This window comes from Callospermophilus lateralis, chromosome 3, assembly GCF_048772815.1.
Source record: "Callospermophilus lateralis isolate mCalLat2 chromosome 3, mCalLat2.hap1, whole genome shotgun sequence".
Classification (NCBI taxonomy): Eukaryota; Metazoa; Chordata; class Mammalia; order Rodentia; family Sciuridae; genus Callospermophilus; species Callospermophilus lateralis.
In genome coordinates, this window is record NC_135307.1 from 32,311,111 (window position 1) to 32,333,725 (window position 22,615).

At 35.5% G+C, this 22,615-nt stretch overlaps 1 protein-coding gene across 6 annotated transcripts in view; it reads right to left on the reverse strand.

The window, feature by feature from the left end:
• Window positions 1-617: 617 nt before the first annotated feature.
• Window positions 618-22,615, reverse strand: part of Pcnx1 (pecanex 1) — a 151,801-nt gene continuing 129,803 nt past the window's right edge. For all 6 annotated transcript variants that reach the window (XM_076849935.2, XM_076849934.2, XM_076849932.2 and 3 more), the window contains 10 exons: window positions 22,283-22,536; window positions 19,833-20,063; window positions 17,437-17,537; window positions 16,388-16,538; window positions 13,663-13,893; window positions 12,628-12,902; window positions 10,381-10,586; window positions 7,120-7,562; window positions 6,624-6,764; window positions 618-6,420 (listed from right to left, as the gene is read on the reverse strand). In XM_076849935.2, coding sequence (XP_076706050.1) covers window positions 6,280-6,420; window positions 6,624-6,764; window positions 7,120-7,562; window positions 10,381-10,586; window positions 12,628-12,902; window positions 13,663-13,893; window positions 16,388-16,538; window positions 17,437-17,537; window positions 19,833-20,063; window positions 22,283-22,536 — 2,174 coding nt within the window. In that variant the 3' untranslated portion in view covers window positions 618-6,279. The remainder of the gene's footprint in view (window positions 6,421-6,623; window positions 6,765-7,119; window positions 7,563-10,380; window positions 10,587-12,627; window positions 12,903-13,662; window positions 13,894-16,387; window positions 16,539-17,436; window positions 17,538-19,832; window positions 20,064-22,282; window positions 22,537-22,615) is intronic.

Genomic DNA, 22,615 nt, shown 5'->3' on the forward strand with positions numbered 1-22,615 from the left:
AAAGAGAAACACTGTCCTTTAAACTAAATAATGCAATGTTTCCAGTTATGCCACTGTGATAAAGAGGGGAGACAGCAAAAGGGTTGGAACTTTACTGCAGTTAGCGCTAATTTGTACCCTGCTGGTCCGATTACTAGGTAATATCTTTATGCATTAAAGGCTTAATAAGTAACTTAATCAAGAAAGTATGTCTAGTCTCACTGTTGGTTTGTATCTTCTTTAAGTGTTATATGCAGAGTCACTGGGTGAGTACACACTTGTACACTAAAAAGCTGGCACCTGCCTTTGATGACCATAATCCAAATGTTCCTTCCTTTTCCCAGAATGAACTAACATGTTTTTGCCATCCTACATGTTCCATCTAATAATATATCATTAACATGCAACATTCAGATCAATTCAGAAGATGTAAAGTACCACCTTTCAAACAAGAGTAGTAAAGGAGATCCTCTTTTAACCTGGATATGTATTCTGATCTACTGAGCTGAACTGCATGGTTTAGGCCAAAGCTTCTGTTTAAAATGATTACTTCAGAACCAAGTATATGTTTTAAGAATACATCATATAGAACATAACACATCCTAATTTTTCTTAATTTGACAAAAATGGACAGAAGGCAAAATGAAAAAAAGTTTATTTCCTGTATTTTATCCACTGTCAATACTGTATTTTGATGCAACATATTTGCCAAAAAACCCCTTAGCTTTTATTTTCCATTTTAAACAACTACAGTATTTACAAGTTGTTTGGAATAACACTCAGACACACACACACACTCACAGACACACGCAAGTACGTATATCCTTACCTCTGGTTTATACTGAATGCTGGTAAAGGCAATGAATACTTTCCAGAGCCCATGATCAGAAAAGGGAAACTCATTTTTCTTCCTCATATCTACTCTCCTGGATAGCTTTTAATATTTCTCCTTTCATTTCCTCATGCAGAGCTCATTGCCAGACTTGTACAGGGTTAACGTAACTGATTTTTACAATTTAATTTTACTTAAACTATAAGCTTTTAAAAAGCATAAGCAGATATGACCCCACCCATTTTCATTATTTTGGTTGTATAATCAAGCTTCATATATAAAAAAATCTTATTCAACTACAAGTACACTAAACCGAGAGTCATCTGGAGCAGCCATCTCATTCTCTGTCAGCTCTCTGTTCTGACTTCCAGGCCATCACCTCATCTCTGTAGGCAACACCCAGGAATTCATCCTCATCACATGTCACATGACCTTTGCTGCTTTTAGCTTGGCTCCACTGAATCATAAAAGGTCAGGTACAGAGCTGAGGCATAAGAAAATTGTAAGACCCTATATAATAGGTAAAAGTCTTAGGACAAAGTTGTCATGTGACCTTGCAGTGACAAACAGCTATAGTTTCTCCAGAGTGTTGATTCCACAAAATGAAATTCAGCTCACAAATGAGTTATATACCCTAATTCAGAAATAATATGGGGCATATAGGCAATAAAGAGAAATTCTTACATACATAATTCTTGATAGATGACTGGTGAGGTGATTCATAGCAGAAAATATACCTCTGTTTCAAGCAAAATTAATACTTTATTCATATTCTAACAGATCTATTTTATAATAATTCCTTTCCAATTACAGCTCTTACCTAAACATTTAATAAGATTAAAAGAAGTCCTGGGTGTTTATCAACTAATCTATTCTTAAGAGAAATGAAGAAAAAAGGGGCTCGTTTTTAAATATTTAAAAAACCCTACACATATTCAGTGTAATATTAAAATTTATGCTAAGTACATGGTAGTATCTAATTTTCCTTTTTCTCTTGATCAATAAAATTCAGTGTCCACATAAATTTGAAAAAGAAAATTCAAAGTCCACTAACAGGTTCTAGGTACCTTGATTGACATTATTCTTTCTACTCATCTTAAGAGTTAAAGGAAAACTGTCTAAAATTAAAAGGGATATTTTATGCCTTATTTGATATGTAGCATATCAAAAGAAAAAAAAATAACTGGATCTGTGTCCGAAGTAATTTTATATGATTATTTTACACTATAATGTAAAAGAAAATGAGAATGAATGCAGAGGAATTTAAAAAACAACTAAGAGGCTGGGTGTGGTGGTGCACACATATAATCCCAGCTGCTTGGGAGGCAGACGCAGGAGGATCACGAGTTCAAAGCTAGCCTCAGCAATTTAGAGAAACTAAGAAACTCAGTGATACCCTGTCTCTAATAAAATACAAAATAGGGCTAGGGATGTGGCTCAGTGATTGAGTGCTCCTGAGTTCAATCCCTGGTACCCCCCCACCCCGCAAAAAAACCTAAGAAATATCAGAAATGGATTAATTTATATTCATAAAAAATAATTAAAACAAAAATAAAATTAAAAAACAGTCTGGGGTGCTGGGGATATAGATTTAGTTGGTAGAGTGCTTGCCTTGCATGCACAAGGCTCTGGGTTCCATCCCCAGCACTGCAAAAAAATAAATAAATAAATAGTCTGGGAAGCAGTTTATGTTTTGTAGCTAGTAAACACAAAGTCAAAAAATTCTTACATAAATCTACTACTATTTTTTCCTCAAGTCACATATTTGTTTAGGACTAAGAATGCTTTAAAGTTAGCTTAAATTAAAAGACAATTTTAGATACTGGACAAAATCTTAGGTTTGAAAACACCCAGTTCTAGATGAACAGCTCAATATAGCAGATGAGCTTCTAAGCATAAGTGGAGGATGCTGTTTAAAGCAAAGTGGGATTTATTCAGGCTGAGAACCCTCACTTACATGTGAAGCTGCGATTTATATTTTGATAGGAGATGGAAAAATAAACTAATCCAGAGGAATAATACATTTTCTTAATAAGCTACAGTTTCCTATATGAAAACTTGTATTTTCCTTGGCTGACATTTGGTGCCCAAGAATTTTCCATATATCCTTCATAATAGAAATATTGTCTGATATCTTCTGTTTCAAGATTAGAAATGTTTCAGATATCACTGAAATATTTTTCAAAATACTTCAAATCTAATGGAATGTAATCCTCCAGTAATATAGGCCCAAAGAAGGCAAAACACTAAATTTAAAAAGTCTGCTCACTAATTTCCTAAAAGATAATCTCATCTTAAAAATACACAGATAGCCTCATGAGGACTCTCCCAAACTCCATAAATATCAACATCTTATGTTAACCTAGATTCTTGGTAAAATTAAAGCTCTTTAGCAAAAAAGTCAACATTTTAAAGTTTTATCAAATATTGAAAATGGTATAAAGAACTCACACCAAGGTATAATGTGGAAGGTAAACTAAAGCTTAATTTGTAGTAATACAAATGTTTTTTGTCACTAAATAAGAGGAAAAAAACTTAAAAAGACAACAACTTACAACTCATTCCAGTATTATACTTTCAAAAGGGAGATAAAAATCAAACAAGAAAAAACAAAGACTTCAATCATACAATTCTACTCTAAGGAAATAAAAAAAAAAAACATTAGTGTTTTAATCACATCTCTTTGCTTTCAAATTATGAAACTCTGAAAGTTTTGGTGATAACGAATTAAAAACACTAATGAATGTTTAAGTCCTGTACATTAATAAAAAAGGTTAAGCAGAGAATTTAAACATATAGCTCACTATTGTCTGGAAGAAGAGGGGACAGGAATAAGACATTTATAGTCAATTTATTATATAGAAATATATATTTTCATTAATTTAGATCAGATTATTAAGACACAAGTCTTTCTCCAATTTTTATTATTTCCCCTGAAGTAATTAGAAAAGTGTTATGATTTTTAAAAGACTTTATCAATTTTAGATTTAAAATATAAGAACATGGCTTTTCTTAGGGCTCCTTATATATAAATTTAGTAAAGAGTTATAACAAAATCCAACTTGTTTCAAGAAAAATGTCCACCAACTGCTATCCCAAATTAAGACTCAATATATGCTTCATACAAAATCCAGTTTTGCATTTGAAATCTAAATTTTCAGAGTATTCTAATGTATCAATGAGGGGAGGGGCGGTGGTGAACAGTGATGGCTAGGAATAAAAAGAATTCTAGCCCTTCTGATGGAATCATCTGAAGTTCAGATTATTTTGTTCCTCTTTGTGTGGAAAATGGATTATCTTCCATCTAAGACTGAAAAGTCCACTTGTCTATCTAGGCAATGACCATGAATAAATCATATTAATTTTAGAGAGGGAGCAAGCAGGAGGGAGCATAATCCCTTTGAGAAGATTTAAAAATTAGATATATCATATATTCAGTTTCAGAAAAAAACAATACTGAACTTATGCTATACCACAGATTTGCCAAAATGAGGCAAATATACAACATAATGACACTATCAGAAAAATATACATTTTCAATGGTCAATTTAGAAGGGTTCCTTTGTGTAAAACTTCAGTAAATCATTTGACAAATATTTTTAGACAATAACATTTGCAAAGTATGAAGTCTATGGAAATGTTAACACAAGGCACATTGGGTTCTGAATGGCCAGAGATTTTAAAATCACAAAAAAGGAAAATAAGAAGGTTTTGAGTGGAAATGTCAAGATTCTTTATATCAGCTATTAGTTTTCATTTCCTCTACTGCAATGTTATGCTATACTGTGGTATCAACAAAATAGAACTAGTAGGAAAAACAGTTCTCTTCTGTCATCTTATCAAAAGATACTTTAAACCTGTGCGGTCCAACACAACAGCCGCCAGGCACACAGCTACTGAGTATGTGAAATATGGTCAGTGCATGCCACAGGTTGAAATGCTAATAGCCTGGGCATACTGAATTAAATAAAATGTACCAAAGTTACTTTTACTTTTTTTTTTTTTTAAACTGTCTATTCCCAATGAGTAGAAAGATGGCTGCTCCCAAATGCTCAGAGGAGATGTACAATTTTCTTTGGAGTTTCAAATTGAAGGGAATTTTTAATTTAAAAAACATTGAAAGTTGCAAATTAAATCTAAGTTGCAGTCCCACATAGCCCAATTGTAAATCTGAGTTATATATTTCCCTGAATACATACTTTAAAAACCGATATAATTTATGAGACAACATATGAATTAAGTCAATTTCACAGTTATAAATATTTCAAATTACAAGCATACAATATAAGTTACAGGAAATAAAATTCAAGTAATAGAAAAAGAAGAGGGGGAAATTAAAAGCAAAGTTATTAAAGAGGGATACAACAATAAGAACTGCACCATTTGGATAATTTTGTTTGAAAAAAAATTTTACTTGAGAAACTGAACTTCATGTGAATAACTTCAAGAGCTAGGGACTCTCAAAAGAAAAGGTAATCAGTTCTTTCTTTGAATTCCTGGACATTCATCTTCTTCTTTGAAAAGCAAAAGCATTTTCTTCCCAGAACTGACCTGGGCAAAGCATGCCCTGAGCAGGGAGGCGGGTGAGCACATACTTCAAGGGCCTCATCCAAGATGTGGACACAGTAGCTGGCAGTAGTGTTCACATGACCGATCCACTGACCACTAGCTCCAAGAAGTGTCAAGATGAAGCTATATGTATCTTGAGATTTTGTATTCATCTTAGAGAACACATCCAACATACTGGCATGAAGTATACAGACTACCAACAGAAAAATGAGCAGCACAGTTCCTGCCAACTTTGTTTATCAAGAAAGGAAGGGTTAATCCCAAAGGCAATTTAAATAATGGTATTTTATTTTATATATATAAATAAATGTTCTGAGAAATCTCAGAATTTAGTGCATTGTTGTAAAAAAATTAGTGCAGTTTTCTTTCATTAAAGTTTTTAGCGCTCGAGGAATAAGAAGATAAATCTATGTCTGTTCATCGTCTCTCTCACTGTACATTTAATTTTTATACTGCTAAGTGTCAAAACCGAACGCTTCCACAAGGGTCTTTTGTGAAAAATCAAGGTCAATGGATTTTGTGTTCCATAACAACACATGGCAATTCTTTTTGGCAAAGAAATTAGAAAAATATGAAATCATAGTTTAGAAATTAAGAGTTGGTTGATTTAAAGCATAGGCAATGCATAGGAAAAACTTTTTAAAGATGTATTTTAACAGAACTTTATCCTCCATGCAAAATGTTTTCTTGTGGTTAACTTAAAAAAATATTTCAGCTTTATTTGGGAATGAAGACAATGACAAGAGCCAGGGTGAAGGGAGAGGTCCTGAACCATGCCACTATTCACCAGTCTCTCCCATATAGGATCAAAGTGATCCTGTGGGCATCTTCTGGAAGCTCCCCTTTTTCCAAGGTTTTGGAAGTGAGAGGGAAAAGAAATTTGGCTACAAAACACAAGCTCACACTTCAGCCCCAAGTTCTAGTACCCCAGTTTCAATCACAGTCACGTATTTATCATCAATCTGGACCAGAAGCACTGCCTTGTCGATGTGGGATCTCGTACCTGGGTCTCTGCTGCAAGGTGCCCATCGGTGAATCACCTAAAGACTCAGAACAAAAGAAACAGTCAGTGGTGGAGTTGCTGAATGTACTCATCTACTCTTTTCTTTGGGAGCAGAGAGAACATTTTGTTGAGAATCAAGCTCAAAGACATAAGCCAGCCCAAACCATGCATACAAGTCGCACTACAAAAAAAAAAAAAAAAAAATGCTGGAGAACCAGGCATCTTCAAAAGAAGACTTACATGGCCTTCCATGCCCTCCTGAGGACTCCAGTCTTTCCAGCTGTTTCTCCCAGCTTTTAATCGAATTCCCTCATCAGGCCACTGTAGCTCTTTCCTTTTTGACAGGTTGATCCCTTCCAGAATTTGGGTGGGATCCACAATCTATATTTTAAATAAACAAGGATCATTTACAATTCATTTTCTCTTGATGAAAAATACTCCAATTCTAAATAAAATTTCTTTCAGGGGACTCTCTATATATTTCAAGTTCTCTGCTCATTACAGTGGAAAAAATTTCTAAAAAACCACGTTCCCAATTCTTTTCAGCCTACTGCAGTGGCTGGGTCATATCCATTTTTAAGTTGGTAGAAACTTTTTTTTCAACATTCATTCAAAAGTGCTTTAATCTTCTGACTAAATACTCTAGAAGATATATCTTTATGAGAGTTCTTCACTCAACAAATAAGACATAAAAACAAAAAGAGCAACAGAAAGGAAGACCTCTGGGCTTACTTACTTGGACTCTGTAAATCACTTCCCCTTTCTTGGCATGCGAATTATTTGCAGGACTTAAGGTGTTGCCTGGCTGGGCATCCGTGGCACTGCTCTGACTCCCCTCTGTCCCAAGAAAGCCCACGAGAGTGTGGTGTTTGCAGGCGGGGATGCTTTGGCTGGAGCTGCTTGAAGAAGGAAGGCCATGCTGTACACAAGCCATCCCACTCTGTCCGGAGGGCTCCATTTGGTTCACCATAGAAAGGCGGGACTGGATGGATGATGGCAAGTTTCGAAGTGATATCTGGCTGGTGGAAGAGCGCCGACAAGGCACAAATCCTGTGGTGGACATCCTGAGAGATGAATGCCGGCTGCTGTAGCAGTAGGAAGACTGGCTGGCTACAGAGGCCCGAGCAGGGGACTGTCTGATAAGGCTCGACTGCACAGAGTGAGCACTGTGGCTAGTGCCTGTGGGAACAACAAGGACAACCCTCACTGGAAGTGCAAGAAGTAATACAAGGTGCTTTCATGCTGAAGTTTCCAAGACTTTCTCCCTCATTACTTGGTAAATTTACTTGGTAAAAACTTTTTAGTTATCAGAAAGAGAGACATAAATAACTTACAGCAAATGTCAGGGTTGGGATAAATCCTAAACTATCTTTCACAGAAATATTTCTTAAGAATATTTCCTTAATACATCAGAAATGAAATATTTCACAGAAACAAGACAGTCAGAAATATATATATATAAAAACTGCATAATCTCACTTGTATGTATAAGTAGAATCTAAAAAAGTAAAACTCAGAAACAGAGAACAGAATAGTTGTTGCCAGGGGAAGGGAGAGAAGAAATGGGGAGATGCTGGTCAAAGAGTACAAAGTTTCAGTTAAATAGTTTTAATAGATCTGGAGATGTGCACAGCATGGTGACGACAGTTAGTAATAATGTGCTGAATGCTTGAAAATTGCTGAATGAGCACATCTAAAATGTTCTTACCACAAAAAAATGGTTAGTATGAGGTGATGGGTATGTTAACTAGCTTGATTCAATCAATTCACAAATGTTTTCACATATCAAAGCATCACATTATGTACCACTAATATATATAATCTTTTTGGTGATTAGAAAAAGACAAATGCTTATGAAGGACCTGGCATGTGGCAAGCTCTATAGATACTATTTCTTCAAGTATATTAATGTCCTTTCTTCTATTCCAACAAGCAACTGCCTCTAGAGAGAAGTGAATCCTACCCTGATTAAGGGATTACCACTGAATACAAATTATCAGTGACAGTGAATAGCAGGCTTTTCCATAGCCTTTCTCAAGTGGCTTGACATGGTTCTTCAGACTTGTCTTTTTCCTGACTCATAAGAGTAATGTGAAGAGTATTAGGAAATAATCATTAGTTATACTCAAAACTTAGCTATGGGTACTTTATACCTGAAAATAAAAAGAGCTATTAATCAATGTAAAAAGTAAAAGGCACATTTAAAGAAGCACATTAAAAGTTTCTAATTTTCGGGGCTGGGGTTGTGGCTCAGTGGTAGAGCACTTGCCTAACGCATGTGAGGCCCTGGGTTCGATCCTCAGCACCACATAAAAACAAATAAATAAAATATGGTTAAAAAAGTTTCTAGTTTTCACTCAGGGAAAAAAGAAGAGGGATTGAACTCAAGGGCATTTGACCACTAAGCCACATCCCCAATCCTATTTTGTTGATTATATATATACTGAAGAGTCTTAATTCTAATCCAATTATATAATTTTTTCAAAAAATATAGTAAAAGTTTTAAAACTTTATCTGATCCATGCAAAGCAGCAGGAGGAAAGGACAGTGCTGACTCAACTGCCCAGGTACATGGAAACAACAGAAGCCTGATTCCTAGTGCACACCAGGTAGAGGTCTGGCAGGGCTCCTGTCAAAGGTGACTTAGTAATAAGTGAACATTCATGGTTTTGGGCTAGGGAAATTTTTCTTACACAGGATACAAAAAGTACTAATTATAAGGGGAAAGATTAGTGGATCACTCTACACTGAAATTAAAAACTTCTTATATTAAGTGAAGTAAATTAAACTCAGAACAAGGGTTGTATATCTTTCCTTATGTAGAAGCTAGAGAGGGAAAAAAGGGGTGAAAGGTGGGGATCTCATGAAAATAGACGAGAGACCAGTAGAGTCGAGGACCAAGAGGAAGGTAGAGGGGAGGTACTGGGGAACTTAATCTACACAATTATATTGTTCATATATGTGCATGAGCAAATATGTAAAAATGAATCCCACTATTATGTGTAATTATGATGCACCAATGAAAAAGAAAAAACAAAATAAATAAAACTAAAAACTTTCTTTTTTCTTCTTGGTACTAGGGGATCCCCATCCCTTTTTATTTTTAGTTCAGAGACAGGGTCTTGCTAAGTTGCTTAAGGCTTCTCTACGATGCTGAGGCTAGATCTGAACTCACGATCCTCCTGCCTCAGCATCCTGAGCTACTGGGATTTACAGGTGTGTGCCATCGCACCAAGCACAAGCCACTCGTCATAAGAAGAAAATGAAAAGCCAAGGGAAGAGATATTTCTGCACTACAGAAAATTAATGAAGAGTTCAAATACAGAGTGTACAAATATAGAATAACAAAACAAGATAACCAGGTAGAAAAATAAGAAAAAGAAATAACAGATGATTTAAAAATTCCCAATTTTGGATATTAGAGCAATGCAAATAAAAACAATAAAATCAAAGACAACCCCGCCCCCACCTTTGCAAATAGGGAGCAGAGAGGAAAACTGATGATGATACGCAAGGCGGGGAGGATGATGACTTGATAACTTGGCATTGCTTCACAACTGCTGAGTATACCAACCAGTGAGAAAGTTTTCTGGAAAGACTTTTGGCATTAGGTATCAAGAATCTTTCTCAAAAGTTCATTTTTAAAATATCCTGCCTAAGAAAATAGTGATTATAAAGCTTTATATATAAAGAGTATTACAGAAAAAAAAGTTGCTGTTCAATAGATGTTAAATAAAATATCATATTAGTCTTTAAAATGGCACTTTAAAGAATCTTTGATACCATTAATGTTTATATCAAATAAAGTAAATATATAATTATATGTCAAGATTTTACATATATAAATTATTAATATAAACCTGGGCTAATGTACAGTTGAGTGTCAAGCAATAGATCTACTGATCTATTTCCAAGTAGATAATTCCTCTTTCTACACACATTAACTGGCCCCCGTGGCTAAAAAGTTCATATTACACAAAAACTTTCCTCATATTACCTAGAGTTGGGGGGTAAGATGTAGCAGGTGGATGAAGTCCAGTTCCTGATCCCTGCCCGGGATTTCCAGAGCTTCCTTGGGACATACTGCTGTGGGGATCATTGGCAGTTGTTGCACTGTTGCCCACACAGGAAGTTCCACCTCCAGTATCAGAATCTTCAATATTGCCACCACTGTTACATCCGGCTCCACAACCTTTCCTTAGTCTAGGATAAAATACCAGAGTAGGAAGCATTATCCCAAGATTACTTCAAAATATAAATTCATTATTATTTTTCCAGGTATTCTGAGCCTTCAAAGTCTTTTTTTTTTTTACATTACTGGGTACTGAAACCAGGGTCTTATGCATGCTAGAAAAGCTCTGCACTACTGAGCTACACCCCCAGCTCTGTTTATTTTATTTTGAGACAGGGTCTCACTAAGTGCCCAGGCTCACCTGGAACTTGGGTTGCTTCTACCTCAGTCTCCAGAGTGACTGGCTTTACAGCGTACATCATCTTGTCTGACCCACCTTTAAAAGTCTATGACGTAAGCAATAATAGGAATAAAAATCTGTTTTCTAAGAGTGGCTTAAGTACTCTATCCCTCTTCTGCTCAATGCCTCAAATCTTTCCAGTCTTCTTCATTTTTATATCCTTTATCATCTTTGCTAACCATAATGAAGAACTGTATAAGACACAGTTGCACCATTAAGACCTTAACTAGAATCGGGCACAGTAGTGCATGCTGTAATCTCAGTGGCTCAGGAGTTCAAAGCCAGCCTCAGCAACAGCAAGGCACTAAGCAACTCAGAGAGACCCTGTCTCTAAATAAAATACAAAATAGGGTTAAGGATATGGCTTGGTGGTCAAGTGTCCCCTGAATTCAATCCCTGATACAAAAAAAAAAAAAAAAAGGATCTTAGCTAGAAACAGCTTTTTTTGGGGGGGCGGGTACCAGGGATTGATCTCAGGGCTCTTGACCACTAAGCTGCATCCCCAGCCCTATTTTGTATTTTATTTAGAAACAGGGTCTCACTGAGTTGCTTAGCCCCTCACTTTTGCTGAGGATGGCTTTGAACTTGGGATACTCCTGCCTCAGCTTCCTGAGCTGCTGGGATTACAGGTATTCACCACCACACCTAGCTGGAAACAGAATTCTTGGCAGTGTCTGTTCACTGATTCCTGAAGTGTGCAACCCCTGAAAACCTGCTACTGTAGCATACTTCAAGAAAGACGCTCTAACCATTTTTCCTTTTTTTGTTTTGTTTTGTTTTAATGTTTAAATGTCTTGGTTGGCCATGATTGTCTCTTACTGGCAGTGAAAGTTCTGCATTCCCAGAAAGCTCTCAGTCTTGGGTAGATCAGAACAGCTGGTGACACTGTCTCTGTGGTATTGCTCTTAGGGGGAAAGAGCTTAACTTCTTCAAGGTTAATTCCAGCACAACAGGCAATTTTTAAAGAGAAAATTTCTTTGAACACTATCCTGGATTTCTACGTTCCGTCTTCTGTTTGGACAGGGACCAATGTTAAAATGGCAGAACTTTGCTCTTTGAGCACTGGGTACTTCCTGGAAAATTTTTAAAAATTCATTTAAGAGTTTCCTGATCTAACCACCAGATCCTGTTTTCCTTAAACTCTGATATTAAGAATATGAACAACTGTTGAGAAACTGAAAACAATGTTCTGCAGCATAATTTTACCATCCACCAAACTATGATGCACCTATACCATATAATATAATTTACTACTCAAAGGGCAGAGAGAAAATTCACATGCACCCTTGAGCACATTAGAAAACTGAGATTCCGGCAATGACCGGATTGTTAAAAAAGCAGCAGAGTTTCTACATCTCATGACCACTGAGTTTCAACTTGTAAAGAGTGCTCCCCCTACTGCTAGAATAGAGTGATAACAAAGCAGTCAACTTGCAAGTTAGTTTCTTCAGTGTTTTCTTTTAATTTGTCCTGTTTGCTGTCTGATTAGTGGCAACATATGGCAACAGAATTAAAAAAAAATTCAAGGATCATTCAAGGTTCAAACACTAGATCAGCGATTCTTAACCAGTTACATATTAGATTTATCTAATAAGATTTTGAAGATAAAAGTGCTGAGATCTACTTCCTAAAGTTTACATATAATAGAATTACATTGTGTCAGGGCATCTACATTTTTTTTTCCTACAAACTTCCCAAGTAAAGCAAATGCACATTGTCTAGATGAGGGTCAGGATATACCACCACAGGAAAAACACAACCCCATGGCTTACCTATGCCAGGTTGACACTATGAAGTTTCTGATATTTCCCAAGCTGATAGGTCCCCCAAGAATTTCTTTAAGCTGTTCATGGCTATCAGAATAAGAAGTTGTCAGGGGTGAGACAAAGATTGGGTAGCCAATAGGTTGGTCACAAGATGAGTTTATCATGTTTCGTAGAGCTTGCTTTGCATTCTGGATGCTACCTCTCTCTGGGTTACGATTGCGCAGAAAAACAAGCTCCTGCTGTTGCCCAGCCCAAAGACCTCGGACACACTCCTTGTTCACCTGGAAACCAGAATATGTGGATCAAGTTAGGGGCCAAGAATACGATTCAGACAAACGCAGAAATGGGAGGGATACAAAAGAGAGAATGCCAATCTACTATAAAAAGTCTGAAACAAACACGAGTAGATCACATTTGAATAGAAATTAACCAGTTTTTCTTTGTTATTAATAGACTGTTAATAAAAAGCACCTACAGAGCACTTTTTCTGTCTCACAGATGTTATCAAATAAAATGTTCATTCAGTTTCTTTTTAATTGGTGAAAGACTGAATTTAGTGAACATAAAATGTATCTTTGATAGAAATGAAAGGTAACACACATTTCAAGTTGAAAGGGTGTTCATGATATTGGGTATTGACTAAATGATACAGATAAAAATTAATCATTCCAAACTACCAAAATATCAGAAAGTAAGGCTCCTCCTATAGCCCTGAGATGTCTAAACACACACACACACACACACACACGGAAATATAAAAGATAAAAAGACCTGCTGTATAATGAATATAAGACTATCAACACTGAAATAGGAAAAATTCTAAGGCTTTATAACACAAAAGAAAAATTTTAGGACAGAGAAAGTTATTGACAAGAAAAGTTAAATTAAGTGCTCATAAATAGTAAGTGCTAACACAGTATGCCAAATTTATATATACATATATATAAAAATCCCACTCGCATCTTAAAAGTTGGGTTCGAGTTATCCACTTGTGTTTTTTTTTTTTTTTTTTTTAAATTCAATCAATGACTCGAAACTTACTTTAATGACTCTAAAGCTTAGGTAGCGCCTATTGAGCATGATTATTTTATATTCATTGGTGCCATCATCCATGACATGCCGCAAAGCAAGCAGGGAGGGAGAGTTGGCAAGAACTGCACTCCGCCACGCAGGATCCCCTTCATGGGCTATTACAAGGTTCTTTTCATGAGATACAATGGCCTCATAGAGCACAGTAGGGTCATCATACTCATCTGGAGAAGTGAAATGATCCTAAGCACACAGAAATACAAAACATACAGTTCTTAGAAAACGACTTCCAAGATGAATTATATAATTACTAAGTGAAAATTCTTATAAACTGGGTTAATACAAATATTTTTTATCAAACAATATTATTAGGGATAAATTATAAATTCTTAATTATAACCAGGTAAAGAATTAGTTCACTACTGCTATACTGCTTTATTGTTAATTCCTCAATCCAACGCTTTCTTCTACATCTAAATATAATTTCTAATCTTTATATATCATCTTTTTCTCTTTCAAGTTGCTTTTTCATACTTCAGTAATATATATTGTTTTCCAACAGGATGGTTTCACTGCTGTTATCAGTTAAAGGAAGATCTAGAAGAGGTCTCTATATCATGTTCTTTTTAAAACTAGGTACTCTTCACATAAAGCAACATCCCTGGACAGTTCTAATATCCCATTTTATCTTGTCCCTCTGTAGTTAAGATACAGCTCAAAGATCTGAGCTTTGTGCACAGATTAAGTGTTCTGGTCCTAGAGAAGCTAGTAAAGTTCTCCCTGAGAAGCTTCTTGGTCTTAATAACTACACATTCACTTGGTAAGTATTCAATATCTACCCTGTGCAAGATTCTGTGGCAGGCAGCATAAATGAAACACAGAAGTATATGAAATGCATCTCCCTTTTACAAACCTACAAACTAATAAGGATTACAGGACAAATCCAGAAAATAATCATAACACAAATCTGAATTTCTGAAATAACATGTTATTAAGGAAATGCAAATATTGTATTGGCTGCCTTCATATTTATAGTTAGGAAGCTGAAAAATTTCTACATCCAGGTAAGTAAGAATTTCTACATCCAGTAAGTTGAGTACTCATTGGTACTCAAACTCAGTGACTGAAGAATGTGTTTCCTGAAGAAAAGAAGAGTGAGGGTGCAGCCCCTAAGTCTGGGCCACCCCAGAACATGAAAATAATACTGTACATGTGAATCACACTTTGTTATATAAAACATCTCCAATACATCATATTCCATTTGACTCTTACAACTCTATAAAGGAGGTTGAGATAATACCTGGATTTTACATGTCTCAAACTGAAGCTCAAAGGAGCTGAGCTGCTTCCTAAGTTTCAAAAGTTCAAGTGCAGTGCCAGAACTTCAACAGTGGTACTAAAACTTCCTTACAATATTCTCTTGAGTGCATACCCTAAATCTCTTGCATTAAGAATCCTGGACCCTGACTCTGCTTCTGAAGAAGCTGATCTAAGACAACCTTCATAATCTAACAAACTAATCAGCAGCCTTGGACTTCTGAACATCACGTAACTCTCCTTTCTATTAAACACTGAGTTTGCACTTCCCCTGCCAGCAGAGATGTCCTATTCTGTACTTTCTTGTAGCAAACAGTTGCATTAAGGAAGGAATGCCATCTTTGCACAGAAGCATTAATACAATTATTTGAATGAAAAATAAAAGTTCAGATTTAGAAAACAGTCACATTCTAAATAAAATGGACACAAAGTTGTAAATCATTAGCCCCTTGCTAAAAATGGAGAAGGTTTAATCTTGTTCAAACATTTCTTTTCTTTGGGATTACAATGTGAGAAATTCTGAAGTTTAAAAAACATTTTAACATGAAGTCATTATCTTTTTCTTAAATGCACTGAATTTTCTTTCAAAACTCTAAAGCTAATCTGAACAAAGACCAGAGATTCCAAATGAAGATTTTTCTCCATTCCATTTTCACAAAGGTTTTCAAACAGCCTATCCTAAGTTAGTAATGCTCCTAATGAATATGGAATAGCTTAAATCCAATATTTATGATAGTAGTAAAATCATTTGAAGAGTAATTCACCTTCGCGGGGGAGAGGAGGTGTGATTCAATCAGATTTGAGCAGAGCAGATGTATTTACCATCTGGTCCCTACCATCAGATCTGATAACTACAGTCAAGTAAAATGAGGAGGAACAAGTGCCAGTGTATAATTTTACAATATTTTTTTGAATGATCTAGGAACTTGGAAATGCATTGTGGGACCTCAATTTAATTTTAATAGCCTAGTAGAATTAATTTATTAAGGCTAGATTTGTCCTAACCACCTATTATTCTATGTAACACTGTAAGTGAAAATTAGCTCAGTAACAGCACTTACAACACTGAAGTATTACCACGCTACATTTGGAGTGGGTGGATATTCACTCAGGAGGAGACCTAAATCATAATCATTTGAAGGCAAAACAAGTATTATAAGGCTCAAAGGCTTCAGCTTGTCATTGCTTAAATTTTTCTTCATGTCAAATTGGTCACTCTCTAATATTAATATTCAATTTTACTATATACATTTAGAAACACAGGTTCAGGACTCTTTAAGATTAAATGTCTTGCCACAAATCAGGTTTTTTTTGGGAATTAAGAACATCTCAAGATATTCCTAAATGTCTAATGTAGAAGTCAAATGAAGAAGCTCTAGTAAACCCTATGATGAATTTAAAAAAACATTCATTTTTTTACCTGATGAAGTTTAATGGACATACGGATTCCAGGGACTACTACTTTTCTTAGTAACTCCATGTCAGCAAAGATCCATTCATCTCGAATTGAAGAAATACGGAAATCTCCTTTAAATAGGGCATGTAATCCATAGAGGAATGACTCTAAATTACTGTTAAGATTAGAAATAAAAGTTGATATATTTTGACAAAGGTCTCTAAGACACTGATGCTTATATCTGGTTGTGTATCAAAATCATCTGGGAGTGTTTTGAAAATACAGAACTAAAGTCAGAACTCCTAAATCATAATCACAACAGATGGGGTCAGTTTTATCTGGGACCCTTGTACACGAAGCAGTTTAATAGTGAGTCCATAAAAATAAACAACAGCAGATAAAGAGCTTATAAATTAAAATAAATTAATAAGAGTCTAATATAAACATGTAATTACAGAAAAAAATTAAAATAGGCATATTTCTTAATTCTAATTCATTTGGATGTATATATTAATAAATCTAGTTTATATTTAGAGTCCCCACATTTAATATATAATTTTGTTAAAAATATAAATGCTCTGGACAAGGACTGCAAGAAAAAATGAAAAAAAAATACAGTAGGTGAATTTATTAGAAAAATAGATGTAGGGGCTGGGGTTGTGGCTCAGTGGTAGAGTACTTGCCTGGCAAGTGGTTCAATCCTCAGTACCACATATTAAAAAAAAAATGTAAATAAATAAAAGTATTGTGTCAATCTACAATTAAAAAAATATATTTAAAAAAATAGATGTAAAAGGAACTCCACCCAAGTCAACTTTATAGGGTGATTATATTTTAAAATGCCTTAAATCCATTAAATTATCATCACTAATAGTTGTTCATATGTGAATTTTAAAAGCCAGTTCTGTTAACCACATATATAATAGTATTCAACAGTGTTCAGCAAAAAGACCTACAAAAATATAAAATCAAAGGAGACTTGGAATAAAGTAGCATAAAATGACTGCTTCCACAAAAATTATTTCAGATATAGCTTCTCATACTCTTCTTGAAAACAGAAATGCCTGCTTTACCTGGACATATGATGGGATGCAGTTCCCAAAGCTCTCCGTCCTAGAACACAGAGTCCATAACAAAGAGTCACCAGTGATGAATCTTTGTCCACATCTAGAGGCTTTAAAAACCAAAGAACATTGGTTATCAGAAAGGTATAAAAAGTATTTAACAAATCAGAAGATATCTAATAAACTGCAGAAAGGAGAAAGAACTCAACTACTACACAATTAGAGAAGAAAAAATGATTTTTTAATTTCCGTATAATATGCAAGTTAGAACCTGCCTTGGAAGGAAACCGTGGGAGAAGAATATGAAGACAGCTTCTTACTATTCCAGTACAGGTCTGAGAGCTTGAAGTCAGTCAATCTATGGCTTACTGAGCTTCCCCAGGAAAAGGTTACTGGGAATGGTGATTCAGAGAACAGAATGCATGATCTTAAGGAGCTGGGGATTATCTCACTTAAAGAAAAACTAGAAAACTTAAAAAGAAAAACTAGAGCAGAAAATGAAGAGCATACAGCTGGAAAAAAAAAAAAAAACACACTACTAATAATTTTCCTAAAGGGATTGCAATGAGTAGAATATAAGCTAGGCTAATCTGGTAATAAGCTCTTTGAAGAGACTGGGGATATCCACATTTTCAGATACACTTTTTGAATATGTGCTATATTAGCAATCAAAAGACTTTCACAAGCTATGTCCATGATCTCAGTAATTATCTTTAAGAGAAGGATCCTTAAGTAAGTAGGATGCAGCCTATTTCTGAATGAGTAGACAGCCAGAGAATGGATATTAAAATATGACTACTCTCTATAGTTCTGCTACAAAGTAAATCCAGAGATTTGAGAAGAATATGCAAAACATCATAGGTATATTTCATGTATAAAAAATAAAATTATTTGTCAAGACACCTGGAAAAAGGGTTAAACTTTGAGGTCCTCCATTTCCAGTGTTGTCTACTAATGTTTTTGAGCCTCTTATGAGGTTATTTTATCCTAGTCATTATTCCTTCTTTAAAAACATGTCATTCTGGTAATTTTATGTTGTACATCTAGCATAAAAGTTCAAAGACTACTGCTTAGACAGGAAATATAAGGATGCTCCCATTCTTTCTGATAAAGAAAAAAGATATTGCTGGACATGGTGGTACACACCTGTAATCCCAGCAGCTCAGGAGACTGAGGCAGGAGGATCACGAGTTCAAAGACAGCCTCAGCAACTTAGCAAGATCCTGTCTTAATATAAAATATTTTTTAAAAGGGGCTAAGGATGTAGCTCAGTAGTTAAGCATCACTGGGTTCACTCCCCAATACAAAAGAAAGAAAGAAAGAAAGAAAGAAAAAAAGGTGCTGATTGATGGGGTATCTAGAAGACAGAAACTAAGGACTAAAACAAGGTGCTAAATCTTAAGATGGCCAGTGTACACATCCCAGAGCACAATAAAGGAACTGGTTGTCAAGGTATTTACTATGCTCCATATTATCAAGTTAAATAGGCTGCTGGTGATTTACACAAGGCTTTTGCTTCTAAAGCAATAGTGGTGGTAGGAATTAGATTTGGAATCACAGGCCTTGACACTGTGGTTCTGTTATATGCAGTTTGACCAGGGATGTGATGCTGCTATGAGTGCCCTAAGACCAGAAGGAAGAGACTGCTGCTAAACTCTGTAAAGTATCTTACCTTTAGGATAAAATGGGCTGTCCAAATGTGTAGATGGAAACACCTGAATTAAAATCACCCAGGTGACTCAAGATTTTATAACCCTGGTCTGGACTTAATGAATCAAAATTTCACAAGTGAGGCCCATAGGTCATTTGTTTCTACAATTATATGTACATCCCTAAGTCACTGATCTAGATGTACACTATCCAAAACAGTAGCCACTAGCCATGTGAGTTATTATATTTAGATCAATTAAAATGAAGTGAATGTAAAGTTTAGTTCTTTAGTTGTATTTGATTACATTTAAAATATTTAAAACCACATGTAATATTGGATAGCAAAGAACATTTCCATCATCACTCAAAGTTCTAGACAGCACTGGTCTAGCCTTTGTATTTAGGGTAAAGATATTTAATTATTCTTAAGTTTGGTGGGCAGCCCTTAAGAAGGAATAGATTTTGGAGAATAATGCATGAAATTTGAATTTATGTATATGCACGTGCATGTACACAGTGAAGGGGTGCTACCTGAACAGTAAGATTAGGACACTGCAAAAGAAATGAAAAGGGCCACTTTTCTTAACCTGTTGGCAGAGTTGGTTTGAACCAAGTGTAAAGATCCGACAGGTTCTCTAATATCAGAAAGAGGAAGCTTAGGAAAAACTGACCTCTTAATAACTAACAGAGATATTCTTTCCACCTCTGGAAAAACCTGGATTCAAAGAGTTGCAAATGAAATAAATCAATCTTACCTTTGCTCTCCGAGAAGAACAGTACTCTATCCAGTTAAGGTAAATCACACAGAAACTTTCCCTGGATATGCCTGCCAACCGATGATCATAATCTTCATCAATGTTTGGATTAAAGGTGGGGTCCACATCAACATAATTTCGATCTGCACACAGACGGAGTCCTTCCTGCATTGTCTCATTAGCTAGCCACTCCTCTAACTTAGAGGATGTTGTAACATAATAAATTATACCCTAACATGTAAAAGACAGGAAAAATTTAATTAAATGGCACTTTGAAGACATTTTTAAAAATTTGATTAAAAAGTATGTTAAAAATAAAAACTCATTGAATGGGGCTGGGAATATAGCTCAGTTGGGAGAGTGCTTGCCTTGCATGTACAAGGATCCGGGTTTAATCCCCAGCACTACAAAACTCCATAAAAACAAAAAAACAACAATTCATGGAATGACAAAGTAAACCCTCACTCTCTTTGTATTATATTAGTAATTACTATGGCTAATATATACAGATGCTGCCATTAAAATATGCAATTTGAATAAACTTTGATTTTTCAGTGTAATAAATTCAACTGTTTCTTCAGATACTAAAACCAAAAATATTTTATTTCTAGCTCAACACTATATGTACACATTTTAAGAATGCCATAATATACCTCAGACCTTCCTGAGGTATATATATGATGAAAAAAAAACCCCACATTTGATATTGTAAAATCACAACTATAAATTCAGCAAGGCAACTTGTAGCTTATTGATTTTAGTGCTTTTGAATTTAGGATATTTATGACAGGTAAAGAAAATTTACTGGCTGCCCTTAGTTTGAAAATTTTGTCTTAAAATTATTAAAACCATCTGGTATTCTTAGAATGAAGTTATAGAAATATAGTTAAAACATAAAAAATGGAAATACATACATGTATATGTAAATATATATATAGGGAAAATGTCACAAACCCACAATATTGTAAGCTCAATCTCTCTAGCCTCTGGAGGTTGGGTTGAACCAAAAATTAAATGGTAAGCTCAAGATTCACCTCAATCAACATAAATAAGGTACAACTTAGAGGTAAGAGCATAAAATACAGAAAATTCAAATGTGGATCATTAAAGCTTAGCACACACTTCCCTCTTAAAAAAATACTGGCTTTGCCTAGAAGTCCCCAAACCACTACCATGCTATTTTTCCATAAGACCTTTAACAAAAAATAGAATATTTTGTTTAGTAAAAGATTAGCTTTGCCCAATGAGAGAGGTCTAGCCTTTGATTTGAGGTCCTGGGAAGTAACCTCTAAGCCCTTAAATATCTTGCCTGGTAAGAGTCTGTTTGGCTGGGGGCCTAGAACCACACAGTATGAAGCTGACCTCCAGAAGTCCTAGAAACTTGGGTCATCAGTTCCACATGACAGCACTCCAATGAAGACTCAAACCCCAAGCTCAAAAGAGCTTCCATGGTTTGGCAGAACTCTCATATTATTGCCACCCCTTGGTGCTGAGAAAAATAGGCATCTACACAACTCCCCTGGGAGAGGTCAACTGGAAGTGCCTCACCATAGTATCTCTGGACACTGTGCTTGACTGATATTAATCTGTATCTTTCCACTGTAATAACACAAGTACAAGGTGAGTAAAACAGCTTTGCTGAGTTCTATGAATCCTTCTAGCAGATCCCTGAACCTAAGAATGGTCTTGGGGACTCTGAAATTGAAGTTGCTGTCAGAAGTGAGGGTGGCCTAAGGGAGGCCCCAACCTCAGGGGCCTCCTGAACTTTGCAATACTTTTATTCAGTCTGTTGAATGTAGTACAAAGCGGTGGTTAACAGCAAAGGTGCAAGAGTCAGATATGTCTGAATTTTAAATCTCAAACTTTATTTGCTATTAGAGAATCTTGGACAAGTTAACTTCTGATCCTTAAGATGTTTATCTATAAAATAAGAAAGCAGGACTTCTTTAAAAATTAAGAACTGAAGGTGATGGTACATGCCTATAATCCCTGTAGTTCTGGAAGTTGAGGCAAAAGGATCACAAGTTCAAGGTCAAGGCCAAACTCAGCAACTTGAGACCCTGTCTAAAAAAAAAAAAAAAAAAAAAAAGTGGGGGGCAGGGACTGAGAACATAACTCAATGGCACAAACCCTGGGTTCCATTACTATACTGGAGGAAAAAAAGTGAAAACAAACAAACAAAAAGCAAGACACACACGTGTGTGTATGCATGCATGTGTGTGAATATTCCTTAGCATAGAGCCAAAAACATAGAAGCTACAGATGCTAGCTACTTTTATTAATGAACAAATGGAGTAAGTTCCACAAAAGAAAGACTATCAAGACCTTTGTAGGCATATTTTTATTGACTTTTCTGGATACCAGATAATTTAAACCACTACTTAAAAACAAAGCAGGAATTTAAAATTTGTATGTGTTTCCCAAATGCCTCCGTTATCCAAAGATCTTACCTTGACGTAGTAAGTAGTGAGTACTTTCCGAAGATCGAAGACTTGAAGCATAGAAGCAGCACTATTATCAGTGATGCTGTACCCCTCCAGAATATACTTAGTGACTATCACTTCCCAAGCTAGCCAGCGTTGGCTAAAAGCAGCGTTAAATGAAAGTACATGAGGAATATGGCCAGGTTCACAACAGCAAAATCCTTCATCTTCTTCTACACCTTCAGTAATGGCCTCTACTTCCCGTTGTTGACAGTAGGTACCTTTAAGAAAGAGAGAAACACACACACACACACACACACACACACACACACACAGAGAGATGAAAAAAGGCTGGGAAAA